General features: G+C 38.5%; 3 protein-coding genes across 4 annotated transcripts; 2 read left to right on the top strand and 1 right to left on the bottom strand.

The window, feature by feature from the left end:
* Window positions 1–1650: 1650 nt before the first annotated feature.
* Window positions 1651–7797, top strand: LOC148909176 (uncharacterized). The gene is made up of 6 exons (XM_089034035.1): window positions 1651–1722; window positions 1812–1856; window positions 1946–1990; window positions 2080–2124; window positions 2424–7356; window positions 7757–7797. The coding sequence occupies exons 1-6, from the start codon at window positions 1651–1653 to the stop codon at window positions 7795–7797; spliced, it is 5181 nt and encodes a 1726-aa protein (XP_088890161.1).
* Window positions 7798–11624: 3827 nt separating this feature from the next.
* Window positions 11625–16508, top strand: LOC148909177 (uncharacterized). Its single transcript, XM_089034255.1, has 2 exons — window positions 11625–13763; window positions 14793–16508. Exon 2 carries the CDS (start codon window positions 14843–14845, stop codon window positions 16127–16129), a length of 1287 nt encoding a protein of 428 aa, XP_088890381.1. The 5' UTR covers window positions 11625–13763; window positions 14793–14842; the 3' UTR covers window positions 16130–16508.
* An 8-nt stretch (window positions 16509–16516) lies between these two features.
* On the bottom strand, window positions 16517–19765 carry LOC148909178 (uncharacterized). 2 transcript variants are annotated; one of them, XM_089034254.1, is made up of 4 exons: window positions 18496–19765; window positions 18079–18269; window positions 17811–17971; window positions 16517–17672 (listed from the first exon to the last, which is right to left on the bottom strand). In XM_089034254.1, exons 1-4 carry the CDS (start codon window positions 18512–18514, stop codon window positions 16517–16519), a joined length of 1527 nt encoding a protein of 508 aa, XP_088890380.1. In that variant the 5' UTR covers window positions 18515–19765. The 2 variants fall into 2 exon arrangements, with proteins under 2 accessions (XP_088890380.1, XP_088890379.1); XM_089034253.1 differs by having other exon boundaries at window positions 18079–18272.
* Between the last annotated feature and the right edge of the window lie 372 nt (window positions 19766–20137).

Genomic DNA, 20137 nt, shown 5'->3' on the forward strand with positions numbered 1-20137 from the left:
ATCACTTTTCTAACTACTTTAATAGATATTTGGACTTACTTACTTATAAATCACTCAACTCAAGGTTGCGCACCCACCCCTCCACTGGATCAGTCACTGAGCGAAAACCAAAGCGTGTTGGATTGTAAAAATTGAGGGTTTTCATGTGACGTCCCACTTCAGAAAAATTTGTTTCATCGATCTCAAAACGAAGTTCATTCTTAAAATCGCCATACATATATTCAATAGAAAAACTGCCGCGACGTTGTGAAAATCGGATGAGAAGTCTTCATATCTTGAGGACTATTCATGTTATTTTCACGACACTTCGCAGTTTAACTAATATCTGCAGGGCAATTTAAGAATCAACTTCTTTTTGAGATCGATGAAACCAATTGTTCTGAAATGGGACGTCACATGAAAACCCCCAATATAAAAGCGTAGGTATGTGTTTGAGAACCCTTGCAGGGGCTTAACCAGTGTAGGGGTACAGGGAATGCGCACCCCCTGATCTGAGTGATTTGCAGTCAATTTTGGGGGTTGCACCCCTCCCTAAAGAAATTCCTGGATCCGCGCCTGCTTCACGGCTATATTCATTCTACATGTCTGTTTATCTACAAGTTTTATACATCCTGGTCTCTATAGAAAGTATTGCTAAATGATGTCACAGCGGTATTTTCAGAACAAGCGCCGTGACAACATTTTTTGGCTCTTTGATACAAGTGGACCAGTCAATTTAACCGATGAAAGTATTGAAAGAAAAATAAAATTCACAAGCCCTTAAATGTTCAGTTTCTTTGAGACCAAAACTGGTTATTTACCGGCCAACTAAACTATTATTGGTTTTGAATATGTAGATTTGAATCTCTTTATTATCACTAGGATTGCCAAGAAGGACAAAGATACAATCTAAGGAAAAAGCGAGAGGTACGCCGTCATTTCGAATCAAAACATTTTATAACGTGGGTGTTGATAGACGGCAATGTGCAATACCCAAAATATTGACTGGCAATTAATTACTTAATATTTTAACTCTCATTATCAGAGAAATCTGCGGTTGCGAGACTTTATTGTCACTCCATTGCTTTTTCCAAGAAGAAAAAGAAAGGTAAGTATCGGTAAAGAAAGGCTATTTCCAGAACCACAAAAATTTTCTTTCTTTCTTTCTTTCTTTCTTTCGTTCGTTCGTTCGTTCGTTCGTTCGTTCGTTCGTTCTTTCTTTCTCTCTCTTTTTTCTTTCGTTCGTTCGTTCGTTCGTTCGCTCGTTCGTTCTTTCTTTCTTTCTTTCCTTCTTTTTTTCTAAAAACGTTGAACAAGTAAACAATATTGCGGAGAATACGTTTATATGCGCCTTTATCTGAGAATAGAAATTCAGAATACTATCCTTACTTTCATACATTTTTCTCTCTTTATTTATTTTCATTCATTTTTCGTTTCAGGTTAAAGAAAATAAAGAGATGGGCGTCATTGAGAGCCAGTGTACTGCAGTAAGTAAAGAACGATTTAAATATGGTCTTTGGATATACGACAAATATTAATGCATGTCTTTTCTTTGTTATTTCAGACTCATGAGAATGAAGAATTGGACATACTTGAGGACCAGATTTCAGTACGTAAATCACGTGATGCAGCATAATTTAAATATGGTCTTTGGATATACGACAAATATTAATGCATGTCTTTTCTTTGTTATTTCAGACTCATGAGAATGAAGAATTGAACATACTTGAGGACCAGATTTCAGTACGTAAATCACGTGATGCAGCATAATTTAAATATGGTCTTTGGATATACGACAAATATTAATGCATGTCTTTTCTTTGTTATTTCAGACTCATGAGAATGAAGAATTGGACATACTTGAGGACCAGATTTCAGTACGTAAATCACGTGATGCAGCATAATTTAAATATGGTCTTTGGATATACGACAAATATTAATGCATGTCTTTTCTTTGTTATTTCAGACTCATGAGAATGAAGAATTGAACATACTTGAGGACGAGATTTCAGTACGTAAATCACGTGATGCAGCATAATTTAAATATGGTCTTTGGATATACGACAAATATTAATGCATGTCTTTTCTTTGTTATTTCAGACTCATGAGAATGAAGAATTGAACATACTTGAGGACCAGATTTCAGTACGTAAATCACGTGATGCAGCATTTAATTTAATTTTTTTTACAAAAAAAGTGCTTTAAAATGCCTTTCGATAAAATGATGTATAATTGATGTCATCATTTTTTGTTTTGTTTTGAATTTGCCGCGGCCCCATTTAAGCGAAAATTTAGATGGAAATAATGATTTTTGACTTTCATCCATTGCTTGTGCGGCTCATGAAGTTTGCATGGAATCGAATGGAGATCACTAATAGTGTTGACATCATTCAATAAATCCATAATGTCAGGTCGCTTATTGCTATTTTTCATATGTATTATAGAGTGACATTGCCGAAGAAACCTTATCCAAGCTAACCCGATCTACTCTGAGTGCAAACAAAACCTTTTTCACCACGATTCTGCCTGAAAAAACAACCACCTTGATTGATGCCAGTGACTGGAATAAACTCAAACCGAATCGATTACGACGGAATAAACTTTGCAAGGGATGGACTGACATTTTGTACAATTACCTGAAGAAGTCAAACCCATATTGTCCACTTGTCTTTAAATGGCACAAAGCCAAATGTTTCTCTGGGAGAAAAAATACAGCCAAATTCTGTTTTATTGCAAAGGGTTCTTGCTCATCCAAACACTGTCCACTGAAATTTAAAATATATATGCTTTCGAGTGAGGAGAACAAGCGAATTCTTCATATCCATTACATGGGGAACGTCCTGCACGACATGAGTGAAAGACGGGCTCGGCCAATTGCAGGAGAACTGAGAACACAAGTTGTAGATGATTTCAAATATTCAGGGAAGAAACCTTCAACATATTTCAATGAAAAAATCAACAATCTCGATGAGCGTTTGTTTAGCGCTGGCAACTGGACGGGAGTTGGTTCAAGCCCCAAAGTCGTACAGCAAATTGCAAGCGAGGCAAGACGTTCTCTGCGACTGGATGATAATCCAATAACCTCATTGGAAATGATGAAAACGCAGTTTGTAGATGAGGCGTCCAAAACTACTAAAATCAAAGGCTACATTCAATACATAGCCGCGAGCCCTTTAGTTGTTCACCTTTGGACAGAAGGTCAAGTTCGTCTTTGGCATGACATTTGCAGGAATGACGTGGCCTTTTTGGATGCCACTGGGACTATCATTGCCGACTGGGGGGAGAACCGTGTTTTGTACTATGCGTTGGTTGTTCCTAATCCTGTGTCCGGAAAGCCACCTTTACCTGTTGCCGAACTAATAACCAGCCGCCATAATGTTCCTACGATCCAACATTTTTTACATTGCTTTAGATACGCCGAGGGACTGCTGTTTGGTCACAACAAAGTAAGAATGCCATGCCAAATTGTTAGCGACCAAGGAAAAGCAATACTGATGGCCTGTCTCCAAGAATGTAATAAAGAAACGATGGGAGCCTTCCTAGACCGTGTTTGGAAGACTGTCCATCTAAAATCCAAAGACAACGAGCCGGATCTGATGACACCACACGTGTGCTGTAGCCATTTCATGAAGAAAGCAAGCGAGGTTTGTAAAAGAATTTGCAAAGACAATGGCGATCGATGGTTTTCTTTTATGATGTATTCGGCTTCTCTTCTTGTGAATTCTCGCACGTTTGAAGAATTCAAAGAAATTCTAGTCGATACATCCCTTCTACTCTTTACTCCAAAGATGTGTTCAGAAGTTAAAAATGCATACACACGAGTAAGAAATAAAATCGACTGCCTAAATAACGAAGAAAAGGCCCTGTTTGTTAAAAAAGGAGAGAAAAAAACAGAATATCTTAAGGAAAATATTACTAATGACGAGCTGAATAACGAGCCTGCTCTGAAGTTAGATGCAAACGGACCGTTTGCAACCAGGCTTCTTAAAATTGTGGACGAAGCAGAAAAAGCATCTTTAACACTGGTGGGTGAAGATGGCAGTTATAACATGTGCTACTCTCCAGAGTTTATTCCATTCCTTAGACGGATGCTGCCAATTGCGCCCTTATGGAGCAACTTTCTCCTTTATAAGACATCCGAAACACTGATGAAGACAAAAAAGACAAAGGACGTAACGACACAAGGCACTATAGAAAATTATATGAAGTTAATGAAACACGATGACTTCCAGGGAAAACACCACCTTAGGATCGACGAGTTTGTAGCCATGCAAAAGGGGTTTATACAGGCAAGGTGTCGTGTATTCGGGGACACAGTCCAAAAGCAAATTGTCAAGAGGCTGAAACGAAAAAGAGAAGATATATCGGACGAAGACATAGATCAATACCCTGGTTCTACGGAACAGTGGAGCAAAAAAATGAAAAGGACTTCGTCTCCTAACAAAAGGCATGGAATATTCCAGCAACCACCAAGTTTCTCAATGCCAAAATCTCCAGGTACGGCAAGAACAAAGGCAAAAAGAATAGATAAAGAAAAAGTTTTGAAGCAGAAAAAAACTCCCTATGTACATTTCTACTCGAAAAACTTCAATTCGTTCTATAAGAAGGCGAGAGGTATGCGTAAGGCTGCAAAGGTGGCAGCTAAAAAATGGAACAAACTTGCTGCAGAAGAAAAAGAATTTTATGGTCAAGATGGTGTTCGTTGCACAGCCCCACCAGCAACACGACAAAAAACACCGCGATGCACTGTTCGTCCTGCTAGTAAAACAAAAACAGCCACGACTAGCACAACAGATAACACGAACATGCCTGTTTCTCTTAAAGGAATTAAGAACAAGAATAACAACTGCTGGCTTAACTCTCTACTCCAGTGTTTTTCAGTCACCAATTTAGGGGACATAACGGCTAAGGATGATACGGCTCTCAGCCCACTCCTTTTTTCTTACCTGGCTTCTTTTTTTAATAAACTGAAGAGAAGCGATGATAAAGGAACACCATTGGATCCTTCACTGCTAATTGGGAAATTACATACAGAGGGTCTTAGAAAGGGGCAACAGCAAGACGTACATGAAGCTTTCTCTAAAATATTGGAAGTTTGCTATTGTGACCTTGGTGGTGCACCAATCCCTTCCTTTTCTACGTTTTGGGGAACAGTTACGTACAAAAACTCCTGTTTGGCATGTGGCAACGAACGTGACGGTATGGCGGATTCTTTTCACTCTCTCGCTGTGGAATTGCCACGAAATGGGCAACAGATTTCGATATTTGATTGTTTAAAAGAGTATTTCAAAGAGGAAGCATTAACGGGAGAGAATAAATTAGAATGTGGATCCTGTCAGTGCAAAACCAATCAAACTCGGCAGGGATTCTTGGAAAATCCTCCACGTAACATAGTTTGTGTTATCAATCGTAAAGATCCAACTGGAAATAAAAAAGATCATTCTCCTGTACGGCTAGATCTACAGATGGATGTTTCACAAGTCCAACCCAGTCCATCCGAGCCTTTAGAATACAAGCTACTTGCTGCCATTTTGCACAAAGGTCAAATGCTGAATTCAGGACATTATGTAGCACTCAAAATACTTCCAGAACTTGATACTGTTCTAGTGTTCGACGACGAAAAGGTCGAGCGGAGAAGTTTAGACTTTCTTTCAAAGAGGTCCACAAAAAAAGAAATTTATATGGCATTTTATGTTAAGATTGGTGGTAATTCCGAGACCTGTTCTAACAATGAACTTGCAAAAACTGTTGATTCATCTTATGATAGTAGTCCTCTTTTAAAAAATAACGGTATAGCCATGTCAAGTCCTAATGCAGATCATGATGATGTGCCTAGTATCGAAGTGGAAGAATCTGATTTTGATCAACAGAGTATGGACGAGAAACCTACAGAAGCTAACCTGGAATCACAGGCGCCTATTCAAACATATCAAGCACTTGATATAACCAACAAGGAAAAAGCAGTGGGGATGGTGAGAGCGTTGAAAATATACGGATGTGACCTGAAAACGTTGGAATACCCTTTAACAAATGACTCTTATTTAATTGATAAACCAGGTGAACTAAATGATACAATTATATTGGCATATCTTCATTTAATCGAGGACGCATTGGCCTTGCAGGACAGAAATTGCGTAATCTACGACACAAACTTTTTGTCACGCCTATCCGATGTGCTTGGCAACACCACAGAAGCCAAAGCGGAGCTATTTCTATCTCTATGTAAGTCATTCCGGCGTAAGCTGGATTTAACAGCACTTGATTACATTATCATTCCTATTTATAGATTCGCTGCGCGACACTGGGTTGTTGCCATCGTTGATATCGACAAGCAAGTAATCATAATGTATGATCCATTGCCCGATCATCAAGAAGAGCAGTGTCAAAAGGAGGCCAAGATGATCAAGTGCTATCTTAAAGGAGTCGCTGTTGTTAGAGGATATTGTGACTTCTTTGATGAATATGAAATCTCAGTGGACAGTCAATACCCAAAGCAAGATGACAGTGTTAGTTGTGGTGTTTGCTGCTTAGAATTTGTCAAAAAATTAACCCTTGACTTAGCTGCTCATAACCTTGACCGCGCATCGATGATTGCAGAAATTTTAAACGGTAGTCTTCATCACAACTTTATTCCGTCCACTGGTTACTTGAGAATCGAGGTTGACTTACCAGAAAGAAGGCTGTGTGAACGGGGATCGAACTGTACCTTTCGTGTGCTTGCAAAAGGACATGGTGCATTGACATACATATGGAAAATACAAACACCAGATGGCGACCTAGTAACCCTGAAGGAGAAGAGAAGTATGCTAATAATAACTGTGGACATCGCCAACCAAGGTTCTTACTATTGCGAGATCACAGATCAATCAGGGGAGACTGTTACAACAAAGGCCTGCAAACTAACAGCCATGGAGTCAAGTCGTTCAGTTATGGATCGGGTAGGGGAAATATTGAGATCATGGCATATTTCCTACACAAGATTAGAGAATATTGAACTGGTCATCGAGGAAATTAAGCCATTTATACTATCTATCGTTCAAACACCACCTTCAACAAAAAATGTGCGTGAAGAGACTCGACGTCATATTTCATACTTGAACTCTACAATATCTAAACGATTTCGTAAAAGAGAGCTTGGGATGCCTGGTTTGTACTACTTCACATTAGAAACAGTAGAGGACTTGCTAGCGTCGGTGCCCCATGTGTTGATACCAGAAACTAAGAAATACAGTTTCGTAACGAACGACTACATCGTTTCAGTCTTATTCCCTGAAATCATTATTAAATTAATCATGGACAGAGAAGAATGTACGTATATGCAAGCAAATAATATAGCGTTTGGCTACCAGCAGAAAGAAAAGCAAACCACAAGAGAAGGTACAAACAAAGGCCAGGAACGAAAATCAAAAAGGAAAGGAAATCCAAGAAAAATCAGAAAACTAAATAATATTTAATACAAGCAAAAACCTTATCATACATTACGAAATCTTCACCAATCTCTCGATTGTCTTTAAAAAAGTGGCTGTCCTCCCATCTACAAAGCACGTTCTTCTTAATTAAAGTGGCTGTTCTCCCATCTCCAAAGCACGTTCTTCTTATTTAAAGTTGCTGTTCTCCCATCTACAAAACACGTTCTTCTTATTTAAAGTGGCTGTTCTCCCATCTACAAAACACGTTCTTCTTATTTAAAGTTGCTGTTCCCCTATCTCCAAAACACGTTCTTCTTATTTAAAGTGGCTGTTCCCCTATCTCCAAAACACGTTCTTCTTATTTAAAGTGGCTGTTCTCCCATCTCCAAAGCAAGTTCTTCTTAATTAAAGTGCCTGTTCTCCCATCTCCAAAGCAAGTTCTTCTTAATTAAAGTTGCTGTTCTCCCATCTACAAAACACGTTCTTCTTATTTAAAGTGGCTGTTCTCCCATCTCCAAAGCAAGTTCTTCTTATTTAAAGTGGCTGCTCTCCCATCTCCAAAGCAAGTTCTTCTTAATTAAAGTTGCTGTTCTCCCATCTACAAAACACGTTCTTCTTATTTAAAGTGGCTGTTCTCCCATCTACAAAACACGTTCTTCTTAATTAAAGTGCCTGTTCTCCCATCTACAAAACACGTTCTTCTTATTTAAAGTTCCTGTTCTCCCATCTACAAAACACGTTCTTCTTAATTAAAGTGGCTGTTCTCCCATCTACAAAACACGTTCTTCTTATTTAAAGTGGCTGTTCTCCCATCTCCAAAACACGTTCTTCTTAATTAAAGTGGCTGTTCTCCCATCTCCAAAACTCGTTCTTCTTAATTAAAGTTGCTGTTCTCCCATCTACAAAACACGTTCTTCTTATTTAAAGTGGCTGTTCTCCCATCTCCAAAGCACGTTCTTCTTAATTAAAGTGCCTGTTCTCCCATCTCCAAAACACGTTCTTCTTATTTAAAGTGGCTGTTCTCCCATCTCCAAAACACGTTCTTCTTAATTAAAGTGGCTGTTCTCCCATCTCCAAAACACGTTCTTCTTATTTAAAGTGGCTGTTCTCCCATCTCCAAAACACGTTCTTCTTAATTAAAGTGCCTGTTCTCCCATCTACAAAACACGTTCTTCTTAATTAAAATGGCTGTTCTCCCATCTCCAAAACACGTTCTTCTTAATTAAAGTGCCTGTTCCACCATCTCCAAAACATGTTCTTCTTATTTAAAGTGGCTGTTCTCCCATCTCCAAAGCACGTTCTTCTTAATTAAAGTGCCTGTTCTCCCATCTACAAAACACGTTCTTCTTAATTAAAGTGGCTGTTCCACCATCTCCAAAACACGTTCTTCTTATTTAAAGTGGCTGTTCTCCCATCTACAAAATACGTTCTTCTTATTTAAAGTGGCTGTTCTCCCATCTACAAAACACGTTCTTCTTAATTAAAGTGGCTGTTCTCCCATCTCCAAAGCAAGTTCTTCTTAATTAAAGTTGCTGTTCTCCCATCTACAAAACACGTTCTTCTTATTTAAATTGGCTGTTCTCCCATCTCCAAAGCACGTTCTTCTTAATTAAAGTGGCTGTTCTCCCATCTCCAAAGCACGTTTTTCCTAATTAAAGTTGCTGTTCTCCCATCTCCACAACACGTTCTTCTTATTTAAAGTGGCTGTTCTCCCATCTACAAAACACGTTCTTCTTAATTAAAGTGCCTGTTCTCCCATCTCCAAAACACGTTCTTCTTAATTAAAGTGGCTGTTCTCCCATCTCCAAAACACGTTCTTCTTATTTAAAGTGGCTGTTCTCCCATCTCCAAAGCACGTTCTTCTTAATTAAAGTGCCTGTTCTCCCATCTACAAAACACGTTCTTCTTAATTAAAATGGCTGTTCTCCCATCTCCAAAACACGTTCTTCTTAATTAAAGTGCCTGTTCCACCATCTCCAAAACATGTTCTTCTTAATTAAAGTGGCTGTTCTCCCATCTCCAAAGCACGTTCTTCTTATTTAAAGTGGCTGTTCTCCCATCTCCAAAGCACGTTCTTCTTATTTAAAGTTGCTGTTCTCCCATCTACAAAACACGTTCTTCTTATTTAAAGTGGCTGTTCTCCCATCTACAAAACACGTTCTTCTTATTTAAAGTTGCTGTTCCCCTATCTCCAAAACACGTTCTTCTTATTTAAAGTGGCTGTTCCCCTATCTCCAAAACACGTTCTTCTTATTTAAAGTGGCTGTTCTCCCATCTACAAAACACGTTCTTCTTAATTAAAGTGCCTGTTCTCCCATCTCCAAAGCAAGTTCTTCTTAATTAAAGTTGCTGTTCTCCCATCTACAAAACACGTTCTTCTTATTTAAAGTGGCTGTTCTCCCATCTCCAAAGCAAGTTCTTTTTAATTAAAGTGGCTGTTCTCCCATCTCCAAAGCAAGTTCTTCTTAATTAAAGTTGCTGTTCTCCCATCTACAAAACACGTTCTTCTTATTTAAAGTGGCTGTTCTCCCATCTACAAAACACGTTCTTCTTAATTAAAGTGCCTGTTCTCCCATCTACAAAACACGTTCTTCTTATTTAAAGTTCCTGTTCCCCCATCTACAAAACACGTTCTTCTTAATTAAAGTGCCTGTTCTCCCATCTACAAAACACGTTCTTCTTATTTAAAGTGGCTGTTCTCCCATCTACAAAACACGTTCTTCTTAATTAAAGTGGCTGTTCTCCCATCTCCAAAACACGTTCTTCTTAATTAAAGTGGCTGTTCTCCCATCTCCAAAACACGTTCTTCTTATTTAAAGTGGCTGTTCTCCCATCTCCAAAGCACGTTCTTCTTAATTAAAGTTCCTGTTCTCCCATCTACAAATCACGTTCTTCTTAATTAAAGTGCCTGTTCTCCCATCTCCAAAACACGTTCTTCTTAATTAAAGTGGCTGTTCTCCCATCTCCAAAACACGTTCTTCTTATTTAAAGTGGCTGTTCTCCCATCTCCAAAGCACGTTCTTCTTAATTAAAGTGCCTGTTCTCCCATCTACAAAGCACGTTCTTCTTAATTAAAGTGGCTGTTCTCCCATCTCCAAAACACGTTCTTCTTATTTAAAGTGGCTGTTCTCCCATCTACAAAACACGTTCTTCTTATTTAAAGTGGCTGTTCTCCCATCTACAAAACACGTTCTTCTTAATTAAAGTGGCTGTTCTCCCATCTCAAAAGCAAGTTCTTCTTAATTAAAGTTGCTGTTCTCCCATCTACAAAACACGTTCTTCTTATTTAAAGTGGCTGTTCTCCCATCTCCAAAGCACGTTCTTCTTAATTAAAGTGGCTGTTCTCCCATCTCCAAAGCACGTTCTTCTTAATTAAAGTTGCTGTTCTCCCATCTCCACAACACGTTCTTCTTAATTAAAGTGGCTGTTCTCCCATCTACAAAACACGTTCTTCTTAATTAAAGTGCCTGTTCTCCCATCTACAAAACACGTTCTTCTTAATTAAAGTGGCTGTTCTCCCATCTCCTAAACACGTTCTTCTTAATTAAAGTGGCTGTTCTCCCATCTCCAAAACATGTTCTTCTTATTTAAAGTGGCTGTTCTCCCATCTCCAAAGCACGTTCTTCTTAATTAAAGTGCCTGTTCTCCCATCTACAAAACACGTTCTTCTTAATTAAAGTGGCTGTTCCACCATCTCCAAAACACGTTCTTCTTATTTAAAGTGGCTGTTCTCCCATCTACAAAACACGTTCTTCTTATTTAAAGTGGCTGTTCTCCCATCTACAAAACACGTTCTTCTTAATTAAAGTGGCTGTTCTCCCATCTCCAAAGCAAGTTCTTCTTAATTAAAGTTGCTGTTCTCCCATCTACAAAACACGTTCTTCTTATTTAAATTGGCTGTTCTCCCATCTCCAAAACACGTTCTTCTTAATTAAAGTGGCTGTTCTCCCATCTCCAAAGCACGTTTTTCCTAATTAAAGTTGCTGTTCTCCCATCTCCACAACACGTTCTTCTTATTTAAAGTGGCTGTTCTCCCATCTACAAAACACGTTCTTCTTAATTAAAGTGGCTGTTCTCCCATCTCCAAAACACGTTCTTCTTAATTAAAGTGGCTGTTCTCCCATCTCCAAAACACGTTCTTCTTATTTAAAGTGGCTGTTCTCCCATCTCCAAAACACGTTCTTCTTAATTAAAGTGCCTGTTCTCCCATCTACAAAACACGTTCTTCTTAATTAAATTGGCTGTTCTCCCATCTCCAAAACACGTTCTTCTTAATTAAAGTGCCTGTTCCACCATCTCCAAAACACGTTCTTCTTAATTAAAGTGGCTGTTCTCCCATCTCCAAAGCACGTTCTTCTTATTTAAAGTGGCTGTTCTCCCATCTCCAAAGCACGTTCTTCTTAATTAAAGTGCCTGTTCTCCCATCTACAAAACCCGTTCTTCTTAATTAAAGTGGCTGTTCTCCCATCTACAAAACACGTTCTTCTTAATTAAAGTGGCTGTTCTCCCATCTACAAAACACGTTCTTCTTAATTAAAGTGGCTGTTCTCCCATCTCCAAAACACGTTCTTCTTAATTAAAGTGGCTGTTCTCCCATCTCCAAAACACGTTCTTCTTATTTAAAGTGGCTGTTCTCCCATCTACAAAGCTCGATAGTGAACACAAAGAGTACGGTTTTCCCATCTACAAAGCTCGATAGTGAACACAAAGAGTACGGTTGTCCCATCTACAAAGATCGATAGTGAACACAAAGAGTACGGTTTTCACATCTACAAAGGTCGATAGTGAACATAAAGAGTACGGTTTTCCCATCTACAAAGCTCGATAGTGAACACAAAGAGTACGGTTTTCCCATCTACAAAGCTCGATAGTGAGTATAAAGACAACGGTTTTCCCATCTACAAAGCTCGATAGTGAACACAAAGAGTACGGTTTTCCCATCTACAAAGATCGATAGCGAACATAAAGAGTACGGTTTTCCCATCTACAACGCTCGATAGTGAACACAAAGAGTACGGTTTTCCCATCTACAAAGCTCGATAGTGAACATAAAGAGTACGGTTTTCCCATCTACAAAACTCGATAGTGAACACAAAGAGTACGGTTCTCCCATCTACAAAGCTCGATAGTGAACACAAAGAGTACGGTTTTCACATCTACAACGCTCGATAGTGAACACAAAGAGTACGGTTTTCCCATCTACAACGCTCGATAGTGAACACAAAGAGTACGGTTGTCCCATCTACAAAGCTCGATAGTGAACACAAAGAGTACGGTTTTCCCATCTACAAAGCTCGATAGTGAACACAAAGAGTACGGTTGTCCCATCTACAAAGCTCGATAGTGAACACAAAGAGTACGGTTGTCCCATCTACAAAGCTCGATAGTGAACATAAAGAGTACGGTTGTCCCATCTACAAAGCTCGATAGTGAACATAAAGAGTACGGTTGTCCCATCTACAAAGCTCGATAGTGAACACAAAGAGTACGGTTGTCCCATCTACAAAGCTCGATAGTGAACATAAAGAGTACGGTTTTCCCATCTACAAAGCTCGATAGTGAACATAAAGAGTACGGTTGTCCCATCTACAACGCTCGATAGTGAACACAAAGAGTACGGTTTTCCCATCTACAAAGATCGATAGTGAACATAAAGAGTACGGTTTTCCCATCTACAACGCTCGATAGTGAACACAAAGAGTACGGTTTTCCCATCTACAAAGCTCGATAGTGAACACAAAGAGTACGGTTGTCCCATCTACAACGCTCGATAGTGAACACAAAGAGTACGGTTGTCCCATCTACAAAGCTCGATAGTGAAAATAAAGAGTACGGTTTTCCCATCTACAAAGCTCGATAGTGAACATAAAGAGTACGGTTTTCCCATCTACAAAGCTCGATAGTGAACATAAAGACAACGGTTTTCCCATCTACAAAGCTCGATAGTGAACATAAAGAGTACGGTTGTCCCATCTACAAAGCTCGATAGTGAACATAAAGAGTACGGTTTTCCCATCTACAAAGCTGGATAGTGAGTATAAAGACAACGGTTGTCCCATCTACAAAGCTCGATAGTGAACACAAAGAGTACGGTTTTCCCATCTACAAAGCTCGATAGTGAACATAAAGAGTACGGTTTTCACATCTACAAAGCTCGGTAGTAAACATAAAGACAACGGTTTTCACATCTTAAAAGCTCGATAAGGAACATAATGGGTGTGGTTTTCCCATCTACAAAGGTCGATAGTGAACATAAAGAGTACGGTTTTCCCATCTACAAAGATCGATAGTGAACATAAAGAGTACGGTTTTCCCATCTACAAAGCTCGATAGTGAACACAAAGAGTACGGTTTTCCCATCTACAAAGCTCGATAGTGAACATCAAGACTAAGGTTTTCCCTGATATCACGTGTCAGCTATAGAGTGAGGACAGAGAGTGCGAAAGAAAGTCTGGTTGCGGTGGTTTACTTGGAAGCATAGTATTTCAAGTTATTGACCTCACTTTATCATTTAGTCTTTTTTTTATCGTTTTCCATTGTTAGAGCTAAAAAGGCAGTCTGGGCTCCATATCTATGTCTATGAAAGAGTTTACTCGAAACATCCGCTTTTAGATTATGTTTTGTTTATGGCCGGCCCATTATACCTTTGATTTTTCGTGATCGATATATTGTGTATGTTGCCATGTGACACACGTTATGAGTTTTTAAAACATAAATTTTCGAGATAATATTGAACTGAACTTTATTGACGCATATATTGCCATGCTTACAACTGTTGGGCATATTTTTTTAGTAAACAAGAAAACACTGATTTTATGGTAATGTGTCGAGGAACCTGGGCCTTGAAACGCTTCGGTTTAATAAGTTCACTTTCATGTAGGATTATTTGTTTTAAACTTTTCTATTGTATCAATTAATATTTTGAATGTGTTTTCACCCTGGATCTGACTTTCTTTTATTTATTTATTTTGCAATATCATGGTCAATAAGTTAATAATTAACTATTGTGACCGGACCGTTAAGCTGTCGGAATAACACTAGCATATATTACTTTTAGGGGCTGGACTATTGTCAAGTGTCGGGCTTTTGGATTCGGTCGGCTGTAAGCAGATGATAAGTCAAATCGTGTGACAGACAGACAAAAAATGTATTGAAAATAGTCTATCATAAAATGCTTGTTAAAAGTTAATTTTTGCATAGAAAATGGTTATATCATATCTTTTACAATGTCTGGAGATAGATGATGCTGTTTACTTTGCAAAAAAATGGGTTGGTACGATTTTCGAACTGGCTGCTGAACAGGCTGCTAACTTCAGCCTGGTCTAATTTTTTAATATAGTTATTATTGGCACTAACCTGGGATATATGATTATTAAATCTAAAACTTTTTTTCTTCTATTTCAGTCACCTATTCAGTGAATAGAGTCAAGGTGACAGCAAAGTGCTTTCGCTCGATGAGAAAAAGCGAGCCACCACACATTCTGGAGTGTTTCATGAGACTGGAAAACAACGCCATTCATGGAAAATGTTCCTGTGTTGCAGGTGCTAGTGGCTTCTGCCACCACCTAATAGGCCTACTGTTCTATATTGCTCATTGTAAAACCCTTGGAATGGTCTCCCTGCCAGATGATCTGACATGCACAAGTATGACTCAGCGTTGGAGTATCCCAAGAGAAAGGCAGATCCAGTCTAAAGAAGTACAGTCCTTACTGGTTAAAAAGCCAAAAATGGGAGCCAATTACAAAAAGTTCATCAAAAGCAATTTGTATTCACCTTCAACATTCTATGGTATTCTTTGTAAGAGTGACTTTGTTGGTCTGGAACCGCAACCCCTGGCAGTTGATATTGCTCCCACAGAAGAGCTAAGACCAAATTTACCTCAAGTTCCAACAAGGTATGGAAATGTCTTCAAAGGTAGTGTGCTGTCTTACCAGCAGAAGCTTTCTCAAGAGTATGTGATAAATGACTTTCTTGCCAGTGACTTTCCCAGGTTACCAATGGAGAATGCAGGAGAAAACTTCGATAATAATGTCCAGTTTTGCTTAACTCAAGACAAACAGGCAGCACTAGAGGCATTATCAGTCACTCAATCAGTTGCCATTGACATTGAGCAAAAAACTGTGACACAGAGTGCTTGTAATCTATGGCAGATGTTGCGCTCCAAGCGAATTACTGCAAGTAAATTTGGTCTTTGCGCAAAGCGTATCTCAAACTTTGAGAATTTGGTGAAGCAATTGAATCCATCAAGACATGTAGTCACTGCACCTATGCGAAGGGGTATTGAATTGGAACCGCATGCAGCTATGATTTATGCAAATCAGGCCAAATCAGGGATGGTCAACCTCTACCCCAGTGGATTGGTCATCTGTCCAAAGAGCCCATGGCTTGGGTGTAGTCCTGATCGCAAGGTCTACGATATCACTGCTGCAGCTGAAGGATCACAACCATTTGGGCTCTTGGAAATAAAAGTAGTCAAAGAGGGAGAAACAGATTTCAAAAATGTTAGATACGTTGACATTGACCCACTTACAAGTGAGAAAACACTGAAGAAGAACCATGACTATTATTTTCAAGTGCAATGTCAGTTAGCAATTACTGGCATTGAATGGTGCGATTTCTTTAGTTACATGAATGACAATACTTTTTTTTGTCAGAGAATCCTGTTTGACAAGGACTTTTTCCGGGAAAGCAAAAATAAAGTTGATAAGTTTTTTTTTCAATATTTTTTACAGGCAACATAGTATGACTAAGGGCAATAACCAAGAATTAATCACACCAATGTTATTCCATTTTAGACCATTTTTATTCAATTTTTGGATTTGTAAAGAGTTGAAAATCTGAATATCAGAACTAGCTTTTAGTCATCTATGCATAGAATCGTAATGTAAAGTTACTAAGCTATATTTTCAAATTATGTCACCTTTGCATTTGAAACTCTATGAGGATTTTGAAACCCCCATGGAATACAGTTAGATTAGAACTGGCTTCAAATGTTCATTAACTATTTCATGCATGGTTGGTGCAGTGAGCTAGTTTCAAAGTACTGCACGTGGTATAAATACATTGTAGTTTCCATTTTTCCTCATGCGTAATTAACAAATATTAGAAGTACATGTTGAAGGTTGTTTTTATTTGTCTCCATTTAATATCAAGGGCCCCTGAAAATTTGTTAATAAGCAGGTAATTGTATATATTTGATTAACTGAGCCCATCATAGACAATGGGACATGCGAGTCAAAGATATGGTATTCTTTGATCCTTCTGATTGCCCTTTCAACATGTATTCGCAATTTAGCAATTGTTTTTGTATTTAGCACTTCTGCTTCAGAAAATTGCCTTCTATCTTGTAAAAAGGGAGGGAGGTTCAGATGAGCACCCCTGTCCCTCAGCAAATCTTTGATATCAAATCCTTTATCTGCCATTACAGAATCACCATCCTCAAGCAAATCTAATACACCTGAACACCTTGTGATCTCTTTATCAGAAATTGCCCCTGTATAAAGAGAAGAAACGAATGTAACTGCACCATGTGGTGCAATACCTATTAGACCCTTAAGTGTTGTGTTACTCTTATACGTAGAATAAAGCTGGGACTGCAAAAGGAGAGATGATGGTGTCTCAACAAATATTTCTGTGCAATCAAGGATTACACGTGTTGTAGGATAAAGCCTTTTAAACTCCTCTGGCATCTTGAGATTCACATCAGCTCTTGATGGCCAAATCATTTGATTACCAAGCAGAAAATACAAATAGTTAGCCCAGGTTGTTAATTTCCTACTCACAGTTGACATATGTAGATTAAAACGATGTGCAAGATCTTGTTGAAATAGCCCTAATTTAATTCTAACTAGAAACATGAATAACTCATCTATGAGTTGCATCGCCCTCATATGCGGACGATTTTGTAATATACCTGTAGCATAACAGTATGTCATTGTTTCTGCAGAAGGCCTAGCAAAATTATAAAAAAATATCAAATGCTTGTATGTGCAAAACCCAGTGTAGAACTTAATAGCATCGTTGTCTGTGGAGAATCTTTCTAACCCGAACTTGTAGATGGCAAGTTCTGCTGCAACTTGTTCTTTTTGTTGCTTTACTTCTTCTTGGGCAGCATTGGCATCTCTTCTTGCTGCTGCTAGTTCAGCTTGTAAGGCTAGTAGCTGTGCTTTTGTCTCTCTGAGCTCATCAAAAATATTTGGGGCTTGGGTTGTGTTTTCTTCATAAGGTTGGTTTGAATCATCATCTTCTAAAGCTTCCACATCACTCTCATCTGTTTGTGTGCCACTGTAAACCAAAGAAGGATTTCGGTTTTTTCAGCAAACAATATCAACTATGTCAGAATACCACTGATCTGCTGGATGGGCCAATGCAGATTAAATATTTAGATTTACATTTAAATAAACAACTTGCATGATAACATACCTTTCAACTTGTCTTATAATCTTTCGTCTGCTTATTGTTACTGCCCAGTTAAATACAGTAGGGACTATTCCTTCTTTAAGACGCCGTCTTCCTGAATTATCAATAGGGAGGAAGTCTTCTTCTTTAAAATGTTTGCCACAAACTCTGGTCTTAGATGTTATCTACATACAAACCATAAGCGTAAGTTAAGTTACATTGAAAACATAGTAAAGAAAATGTTAGTTAATAAAGAGCATTTCCATTTCAGTAAAGATAGGCCTTAACTTACCTTGAAATATGGGCCAACGTCCCTTCTTATTTTGATAATCCATTGCTTTTGCATTTCCTTGTTTTTAGGTATTCGGTGAAATGACAACGAACTTTCGTAGCGACTATCACCTGTACACATCGGGACACAACAGTGATAATTTCCACCTCTGGACTTCTTTTTAGGTACTGGGGAACTTGGACCAGAATCATCTGCTAAACAGGGTTAAAAAAATACACGTATAAGACAAATAATACTGATTAAATGACAACAGCAACCGCAAGAAAAAATGTCAAAACAACAACAACAACCTTACAAGAAGAACAGGCATGTACTCCAGCTCATTGTGAAATGTGTTGAGCTGAATTAGCTTACTAGCAATGCTTGAGTAAGAACACAGAAAGCGCTAAATAAAGAATGAATAATAAGGTTGCTTACCTTGACCATTGTTCGCCATGCGGTCCACTGCTCACTTCGGGTTTAAACGTCAAAAAATCGTCTTGATGTTTGAAATATAAACAAAAAACTCGAAGAAAACAATCCAAGAGACTAATAACTTTAAGAAAATTGACTAATACTAAAACAGATTCGAACAGATCGCAAATAAATTGAATATAAAACTTCAAGTATGGCTTCGTCACGCTATAATTTCAATATGGCGCTTGGGACGCTTGCGTCCCAACATGGCGTTGCTACGCGGTAACCAAGCACGTGACCTAATCCTGCAAAGGGCCTATTCCGGGCTTTAGAAGTAATGTAATTGAGCAGTAAAAGAAGACGATTTCTGGGATCAGTAATTCAGATATTCATTACACCTTTTGCTATTCATTAACAGAAAATGTACATTCATTTGTGCCAACAGTTGTATCAATAACGTGTAATGTACTTTCATCAACACCACAAGTAACATCATTAGCGCGGATCAACTTTCAATAACGATAATTGAATATGCGTGTACATTCATAGGCATCAATGGACAATCAATAGCGCGTTCGTACATTCATATGCGCGGATTGTATTTTCTTGTGCGCGAAATTCAACTTCAATAACGCCAATTGACAGACAATTGCATTTATGGACAATCATTCACCCGAAAGTGAAAATTCATTAGTGCTATTAGCATAATCATTGACAATCTATAACGCGTTTGGACAATCATGAGGGTCAACGTTATATTCTATAGCGTGGTTCAACAAACATTTGCATGATTCGAATGAACAATAAGAGAAATAAAACAATCATTAGCGATATAAAAAAAAAATTTAGTATTTAATTTCTTTGCCATTTATACATCGTGGCAAATACGTTTGCATATAACTGAACCACTGACCACATTTAGCGATAGTGATAGTTTCCACATTTCTCTGGAACCCTTCCATTAGCAACTGCGTTCTGTAGTGACCTAGAGCAATCCCTTGTCGTCTTGCCTCAGCCCGATAGTTCGTATGTTGTTGGATCTCTGGACGGCTGATGTCGGCTTTAATTGCTGCTTTAAGTGAGCTAATTGCTATTCTCCTACGGCAGCCGCTATTATGGAGGCAGTTTCCTGAGTTTCGTATATGTTTTAAATTGATTAAAAAAAAATCGCTAATGATTGTTTTATTTCTCTTATTGTTCATTCGAATCATGCAAATGTTTGTCGAACCACGCTATAGAATATAACGTTGACCCTCATGATTGTCCAAACGCGTTATAGATTGTCAATGATTATGCCAAGGGCACTAGGACACCGAATGTGGTTGGATTTCTATAAGTTTTTTTTTTCTTTCGATTATTTGAATTAATTCAACGTTATACTTGTTTACTTATCTTGTGTCCGTGTTCCTTCGTCCGCTGTTGTAATGCAGACGTTTTCATTCCAAAGGTCAAACGGTTTGAATAGCCTACGAGCGTTACTTCTTTAACGGCCGTTCCGTACTTGACTCTGTTTGTACTATACCAACAACAACGTGACCGCGTGATGCTCCTTACGTCAGTAATATTCAACCGTCCAGTTAATATGGTTAATCAAATTCACCTTAAGTTCCATATAGAGCCCCGGGGTAGGCTACTAGCCTGCTTGCCATTGTTCTCTCGTCTG

This window comes from Actinia tenebrosa, unplaced genomic scaffold (assembly GCF_029948245.1).
Source record: "Actinia tenebrosa isolate PJP-AT-01 unplaced genomic scaffold, QUT_ActTen_1.0 PGA_scaffold2__45_contigs__length_23673736, whole genome shotgun sequence".
In the NCBI taxonomy this organism is placed as follows: domain Eukaryota; kingdom Metazoa; phylum Cnidaria; class Anthozoa; order Actiniaria; family Actiniidae; genus Actinia; species Actinia tenebrosa.

Coding starts and splice junctions, on each gene's coding strand:
- LOC148909176 (XM_089034035.1), top strand. CDS start 1,651: ATGCATGTCTTTTCTTTGTTATTTCAGACTCATGAGAATGAAGAATTG. Junction 2,125..2,423: donor TACTTGAGGACCAGATTTCA/GTACGTAAATCA, acceptor TATGTATTATAG/AGTGACATTGCCGAAGAAAC. Junction 7,357..7,756: donor AAAGCAAACCACAAGAGAAG/GTACAAACAAAG, acceptor TCTTATTTAAAG/TGGCTGTTCTCCCATCTCCA.
- LOC148909177 (XM_089034255.1), top strand. CDS start 14,843: ATGAGAAAAAGCGAGCCACCACACATTCTGGAGTGTTTCATGAGACTG.
- LOC148909178 (XM_089034253.1), bottom strand. Junction 17,972..18,078: donor ACGTTGGCCCATATTTCAAG/GTAAGTTAAGGC, acceptor GTTTGTATGTAG/ATAACATCTAAGACCAGAGT. Junction 17,673..17,810: donor ATTATAAGACAAGTTGAAAG/GTATGTTATCAT, acceptor TTTGGTTTACAG/TGGCACACAAACAGATGAGA.